General features: G+C 41.3%; 1 protein-coding gene across 1 annotated transcript in view; it reads right to left on the bottom strand.

Annotated features, from left to right (window-relative positions):
• Akap10 (A-kinase anchoring protein 10) overlaps window positions 1-6,930 on the bottom strand; it is a 99,802-nt gene extending 92,872 nt beyond the window's left edge. The window contains exons 1-3 of the mRNA XM_023706601.1: window positions 6,696-6,930; window positions 6,479-6,537; window positions 2,658-2,661 (exon numbers count right to left, since the gene is read on the bottom strand). Coding sequence (XP_023562369.1) covers window positions 2,658-2,661; window positions 6,479-6,537; window positions 6,696-6,783 — 151 coding nt within the window. The 5' untranslated portion in view covers window positions 6,784-6,930. The remainder of the gene's footprint in view (window positions 1-2,657; window positions 2,662-6,478; window positions 6,538-6,695) is intronic.
• Window positions 6,931-7,615: the final 685 nt, after the last annotated feature.

Here is a 7,615-nt window from a genome sequence, read left to right as displayed (position 1 = left end):
TTTTTTTTTTTTTTTTTTTTTTTGGTGGACCCAGGGACTAAACTCAGACCCTTCTTATTCTACTGAGCTATCTCCCTGGCCCCTGGAAAACTTTCTTTACTTCACCGGGTTTAAATTTCATTGATAAATAAAATTAGGTCAATAGTAAAACCTTATGGGACCGTTCAAGCAACAATACATACTTGTAAAAGACATCTGGTGACTAACTAGTGCAGTAAATTTAGGATAAATGTTAACTAATATTACCACAAGCCATCCACTATACTTGCCTACCATAAGCACTATTAAAAAAAATTTCCTTGGTGGTATATTTTATTTCTTCTGTATTTCCCTCATAGCAATCAGATACAAACATTTAAAATTACAAACATTCTAAAATTCTAATGCTTAACGTCTAGTAAGTTGTCTCAAAAATGATCATATAATCGTTCCTGTTACACAAAGCTGAAAATTATATTGCAGACAAGCTAACAACATAACATCCAAGAAAGAAAGGTACACAGCAGCTTAAATAAAGTAACCAAGTATAAACCCTATTATAGGATCTGACAAGACTTTTTTTTTTCTTCTGTGGAACTAGGGATTGAACCCAGGCCCTTACACTTGCCAGGCAAGCACTTATTCAACAGAGCTATCTCCCCAGCCCCAATAGTCTAGGCTTGAGTCCAAGACTTGGATGCCAGCACCAGGCTTAACCACTGTGCTGAACTGCCTGCATGCAACAGCTCTTACCCAGAACGGAGAGGCGAGGCTGGCCCTGCTAGAGCCTGAGTCACTCGTTAATTTGTTTTGTTTTTGTTTTTTGTTTTTTCCTTTGTGGTACCAGGGACTGAACTCAGGACCTTGCGCTTCCCAAGCAAGTGCTTATTCTACTCAGACAGTTGGTGGACAGACTTCACTTCAACTTTCAATGTTTAAGAGCACAAGTAGAAGCCAGGGAGATAGCTCAGTGGCCTAAGCACCTGCCTGGCAAGCCAAGGTCCTGAGTTCCATCCCTGGTTCAGCAAAAAAAATATACATATTTTTGCTCTTAGGAGCCAAAATAAACCTATCCTTTCTTGAGGAGCTGGCATGGTGACACATGCCTCTGAGACCCTAGATCTCTGGCTGAAAAAGTAGCAATCCTTGCCTTCAACAAGTTTATATTTAGCCAGTGACATGTCCCTTTAATCATAGCAACTCTGGAAGGCTGAGGTAGGAGAATTCCAAGTTTGAGTCCAACCTAGGGAATTTAATGATTTGGTAAGACCCTCCCTGTCTCAAAAAACAAAAACGGGGAGGGATGCTGCTCTTGAAAGGCCTTGGGCTCATTCCCCAATACTGAAAAGAAAAGGGAAGGAAAAGAGAGGGGAGGAGAGGGAAGTGGAGGAGAGGGGAGGGGAGGAGAGAAGACCACCTCTACCTTAAGGAAGTGGAGAAAGTAAGTAACATCTCAGGTATACCTGATTGATCACTGTTAGGAAGATAAAATAAGAAAATGTGGTAGAGTGACTATTTCCTGCATCCTTCTCAGCAGCATTTACCAAGCAACTGCATTTCTCATTTGAAACATTAACTTGCCTTGTCTTTCCTGAAACTCCACTCTTCTGGTTTTCTAGCTGTTCCTTCTCAGTTTACCCAACTGCTGACCTCTCTTACTTTATCCACTGGGAATTTTTCTGGAAAAGGATGGTTATTTCTTTCCACTACATACGTGTGTGTGCGTATTTCCTATCTTTTTTTTTTTTTTTTTTCCCAGAACCGGGGATTGAACTCAGGTCCTCACGCTTGCCAGAGAAGCGCTTATTCCTCTGAGCCATCTCCCTGGCCCCAAGCTGATCTTCCTTAATCTTGACTGTTTTGCTTTGCTTCTGTGACAGGGTCTCACTGTGAAGTTCAGGGTGGCCTTGAAACTACTATGTAGCCCAGATGACCTGGAACTCACAGCAATAAATCTTGGCAGGGATTACAAGTATGGGCCACCACACCCTAATCATTTTTTAAAATGTATTTTAAATGTATTTTTAAATTTTCAGTGACACAGGAGTTGGACTTATTTTGTGACCTACAGAATGACATTTCTGTACATGTATACAATATGCAATTATCAATCAAGGTTCACCAATTTTAAGGTTTTCAATAAATAAAAAGTGATAAACTCCTAAATTTCTATTTCTATTTTTTTTTCTTTTAAATCTCAGATTCACATAGCTAGCCATCTGCCTGCCTGAGAATGTATCATCTTTGTGCAAACCTACTACCTCTGTCTTCACTGTCTCTCATTAAGTGATGCCATCAGCCACCAGACACTAAGGCCAAAAGTCTGGAATTCACCCTTAACACTATCTCTCCCTGACATGCCAAACAAAGAACTGATTGATTCCACCACCAAAATATGCATTCACAGCACCACTCTTTCCACCTTAAAAACATTCTCCTATCAATTAAGATATCCTACATCAATACTTCAAACAGAACTGCACACACAACCTAATAAATACTTTAAACAGAACTGCACACACAACCTAATCTATCAAAATTAGCATTTTATTTCCTCTTTCCCTCCTTTTATACACATAGCTTACAGTTCCTATGAAACCTGATCCTACTGCACTTCCTCTTTTCCCAAATGTTTTAATCTAAATGTTTTCTTGCCATGAGTGTTTTTAGACTATTACCATACTAAATGAGAAAAAAAACAAAAAAACAAAAAAAAAACAACCATGGTCTTATACTGCACATCTTTAAAATTACATAAACAAGGAGTTGAAGGAATAGCTCAATGATACAGTACTTACCTTGCATGCCTGAGACCCTATGATCAATAACCAATACAAAAAAGCGCCACAAATGCATATCTGACTTATTCTGTAGATGTAGTTCTGGGTCATTCATGTAGTTTTAGTCACTTTAATATATTTAATTCCTTTATAATGTTTACCTATTTCCTTATCCATACACATTTCCTAATTTTCATTTACATTGATGTGCCATATATTCTAGTACATTCTTCCTATGATATATGAAACAATTTCTCTAGGACAAATCCTTAGTTATGAAATCACCAGGTAAATGTTCTCTTTAATGAGAATAGTTATACCAACTCATATGGTAGCCATGCTTCAAATTCTCATTCTTGATATTTTTAATTTTTTTTTTTTTATGAGCAGAATATATTTATTGAGAGAAAGAAAGCTCCTGTCCAAGAGAGGGACAGGAGGGGGGGATATTTTTAATTTTTGCCAACTTAATACTTTGAAGTGTTATTTGATGTTTTAAGTTAATTTTATTTCCATTGAAGTTCTCACATTTATTCACCATTTAGGTTTTCTCCCTCATGATCTGGCCCTTCAGATTCTTTTACTTAATACTTGTACAATCTCCATAAATATTCTGGATACTCATCCTTTGTTGTACTGCACATATCCTAAACATATTTTATTGTACAGAAGTTAATTTTAATGTAATCAAATGTACATTATATAGGTTTTCCTGTAAGTATATATATTCTTTCCCACTCCAAGATCAGATTTTTCCCCCTCTTCTATGTTTTACATGATATCAAGTTTTACTTTTTCACAGTTTGAACCCTCATCTACCTTGGTTTTATATTTGTGTATTGGAGATTGTAAAATAGATCCCATGGACCAAAGCTAGTTTATTAATAGTTTTTTTACAAATAAAAGTTTTGGGTCGGCTAAATAGCTCAGCAGATTAAAGTGCCTAAAAGCAGACTCAGGGGCCAGGGGTTCCTTCCGGGCCTGCCATGCGCACTGAGATGGCAACTGAGACTGGGCATGGTAGCATGTGCTGGTAATCCCAGCTCTTGGGAGGCTGTAAACAGACAGATCACTATGAGGCCAATCTAGTAGTGAGACCCTGAACACCCTGTAGACCCCTCCCTAAAATAAAATTAAAAACTTAAAAACCAAACAAAGTTTTATTGTAACAAAAGCCATGCCCATTTGTTTATATAATGTCTATGACTATAAGGACAAACTGTAACAGATACCCTAAGGCCTGCAAAGCCTAAAATAAAGTATTTACTTTCTGACCCTCTAGAGGAAAAAATTTGCTGACCCCATGACAAAATTTTTTTGCCAGATGGGTAACCAGCATCATTTACTGCTTAATCTATCCTTTTCCAACTGACTTGGAACTTGTTATTTTATACACCAAGTTATATACATACCTAGATTTGTTTCTGTGCATTTGTTTTGAAAATACACCACCAGAGTAAAACTAGGGAAAAATGAAACTCATATATATGGCCATAGCAAAATGTGCTTTCTCAATTTTCAAAACAGTAGCTCCCTTTTGACATTTAAGCAGAGATTTAAATGACATCCCCTGGGCTGGCCAAATAGCTAAGCGGACTACCAGGGTTCAATTTGCGAGGCCTAGGAGGCTGAAAACAGGAGGATCACTACGAGTTCAATCTGTGTAGTGAAACACTGTAGACCCTATACTAAAATACATTTAAAAAACAATAAAATAAACAAATAAAAACAAATAAATGATACCTCCTCATAGAACTTCCTTGGCCAGCCAATCTATACAGAAATGACTATGGACCTGAAGAGAGAAATTCAAAGGATGTACTAAAGCTGCTTTGTTTTGTCTTTCTGAGACAAGGATTTTGCTATGCAGTTCAGGCTGGCCTTGAACTCACTTTGTAGCCCAGGACAGCCTGGAACTAGAAGCAATCCTCCTACCTCAGCTGCCCCTGCCAGTGGTACTCAAGTTTTAGCCTGAGCAATTAAAGGCTAAAAACTTGATGAATGGGTTAGAAGGACTAAATCTAGAGTCAAATTTTAGCTATTGTAAGTAAATTTATCAGATAGGGTTTTAAAGTGGACCAACAGATATACCAGTTTGGATTTAGGGGTGAGTAGCCAAGTTGGAAATATAAACTTGGGAGTCATAAACACAGAGATGGTATTTAGTCTGGATAGGGTCTCTAATAAGACTGTTTCCATCTTCTACTCTTCCCACAACTAGTCTTCATAAAGTTGCTAAAACAACCTTTTTGAAACAAGGTTAGATCATCCCTTTTTTAAAACCTTTAAAATAATATTCTTTCTACATTTGAAATAAAACCTAACCACATCCTATAAAGTTTTCAATTATTTGCTCCTTGCTATCTTTCCATGCCCCAAACACAGTAGTAGCCTCCCTCCCTTCTGGAAGGCACATTATGCTCCTCCTTCCTGTGGTGAAAGTGTTGTTCCCAGGTCTCTCTAAATAACCTCCTGCTTAATCCATTAGCTTTGTTTCAGTATACTTTGCTGAGTCCTTTCTCTTAACATCCAACCAAAATGTTTCTCAAGTTACTGCTTCATCATACTTCATTCACTTTCTAGGTTCATCACCCCCCCGACACACACACACATATACACAATTTGTGCCTGGAAGAGCATAGATGCTCAAAAGTATTTGTTGAATAGTCAACAGTCAGCTGTGCAACAAGCAATCAAGCTCATTCTTTTTTTTTTTTTTTTTTTGTACTGGTACTCAAACTCAGGACCTTGTGCTTGCGAGGTAAGCACTGTGCTGCTAAGCTTTATCCCTGGCCCAGCCTCATTATTCTTAAAATGCTTTCTTAAAAACAAACACAAAACTCTAAGCACTTCCACACTGTCAAATTATATAGCTAACTATGAGTGGCCCTCTCTAGCTATTAACTATACTAAAGGTACTTATTTTAATAAGGCTTCCTACCACTTAACCAGTTTCATTCATTCATCATCTAGCATCAGTTACTAAGACCCTGCCTTTCTGAAGAGGAATTCCTTAGCCAGTGTTGAACACAGCATTTAATCACTTTTCAGTTGAGAAGACAGAAAAATGGGTTAACTTGCCTCTCCATTGTTACACAGTAACAGAGTGTCATGTGAACCCATGCCTCTGATTTAGTGTTTTTTCCAAAACTTGTTCCTGTCTGGTACACTTTCTCCGAAGCACAAGAACTGGCAGGATAACAATTACCAACAAGAAACTCACTTGTTCACTTTGGTTGTGTATTTAATGAAATGCAACAACATTCCTGGGATCAACAACCTTCCATGCTGCCTCTACTTGAAAATTATCAGCTCTTACAACTGAAATACACGTCGCTCATGTATAAAGTTAAGGCCCAGTAGCTAGAAAATTTAACCAAGTCATCAAAAGTCTTCTTCAACAGGAAACTTAGTAATAAGTAATTTTATTTTAGGAACAACAGTACACTTTCTCCTCCTCCTCCCAAAAAGAGGAAACTTGAAAACAGTACAATACTACTTGAAGAAAACACTGTTTTCGTGTGCTCTTTTCTTATTAAACCCTCGATATTCAGAAAAGTCACAGACTTCCATAATAAAAGTACAAAAGTGATTTCCTTGATCTTGATCCACAGCACGTAAAAACAAATCAAAACAAAAAACCCCACACAACACAGCTTGAAAAGCAGCTCTTAAGCAAACAAGCATTAACTTCTATGTGCCTGAGCATACTTTTAGACCAGCGCGACAATTCTCTTTTGACCTCCCGCGAGGCCACCGTCTCCCTCCCGGCAGAGTCCTGGAACACAGTAAGGCGTGAAGGGGGCGTCTGCTCAGGGGCAGGCTCTCTGCCGGCCTCGCCGTCGCCCTGCAGGACGCCTTTAGAGGCACACCGGTCCCCCGGCCCCCTACCGCCCGCGAGGCCCGGCCTGACCCCCTCCGGCGCCCCTCAGCTACCTTTCCGCCGGAAGAAGGACATGGCGGGGCCCGGGTCCGGGCGGAGGGCGCGGGGGGACTGTCGCGGAGAGGGCCCGGCTCCCCTCATTCAGCAATTGGCTGGGACTTCCGGGTCCTCGGGAGCCGTCGCACTAGCCCGAAATGAGACCCTTTTTGCGCGTGTCAACCCCACCACCTCCTCGGGATTCCCAAGCAGCTCCTGCCGCCATATTATCAACAAGCCGCCCGCCCGGAGTTCCGGTCCTTCCCCGCGCTAGGCTTCACGGGAGGCCGGCAGCCGGCCCCGCCCCTCCCGCGGGTGCAGGGGCGTGGCCCGCGTCGCCCACGTGACCCTGTGCGCGTGCCACTAGCGACCTGGCTCGGGGCAGGTCTCCGTCGCGGGTCCCGCCCGGTGGGCTCGCCGCAGGGTTCCCTGCTTAAAGCAAGGTATCCTACGCCTCTGGTACTAGGACGCGCTGGCCGACTTACGCGGTTTCACCTCGGATGCTCAGCCACTGCTCTCTCAAGGCAGCAAACGCTCTGGCGCCGAGTGCGAGGCGAACCAGACCCGAGGCGAAAGCGGCTAGGAAGCTCCCTGCGTCGTGACCTCGGGAATGAAAAAGGAGAAATGGGGCTCCTTTCCGAGCGCGATCCCCGCGAGCGCTTAGCTTTGAAAGGGACAGCAGCATAAAAGCATCGCTAGTGAATCATCTTTCAAGTCTTGCTCAAATGCCATTTTCCTGTGACTCTTCTGACCCTCCCTCTAACCTTTAAAGCAAAATGAATCAAGGCTCTCCCTATGCTGTGCCCCTCACCACCCAGTAAGGGCGCTCAGACAGGTGGATGATAATTATAAAAGCAATTGTGGCCAGAGAAGGACCCAGAAAGGCAGTTAACCCAATAAATGTTCGCTGGGTATTTTAGATCAATGAAGTCTTTTT

This window comes from Octodon degus, unplaced genomic scaffold, assembly GCF_000260255.1.
Source record: "Octodon degus isolate 3935 unplaced genomic scaffold, OctDeg1.0 scaffold00266, whole genome shotgun sequence".
In the NCBI taxonomy this organism is placed as follows: Eukaryota; Metazoa; Chordata; class Mammalia; order Rodentia; family Octodontidae; genus Octodon; species Octodon degus.
Note: the sequence above shows the minus strand (reverse complement) of the source record. Positions and strands in the feature narration are given on the sequence as shown.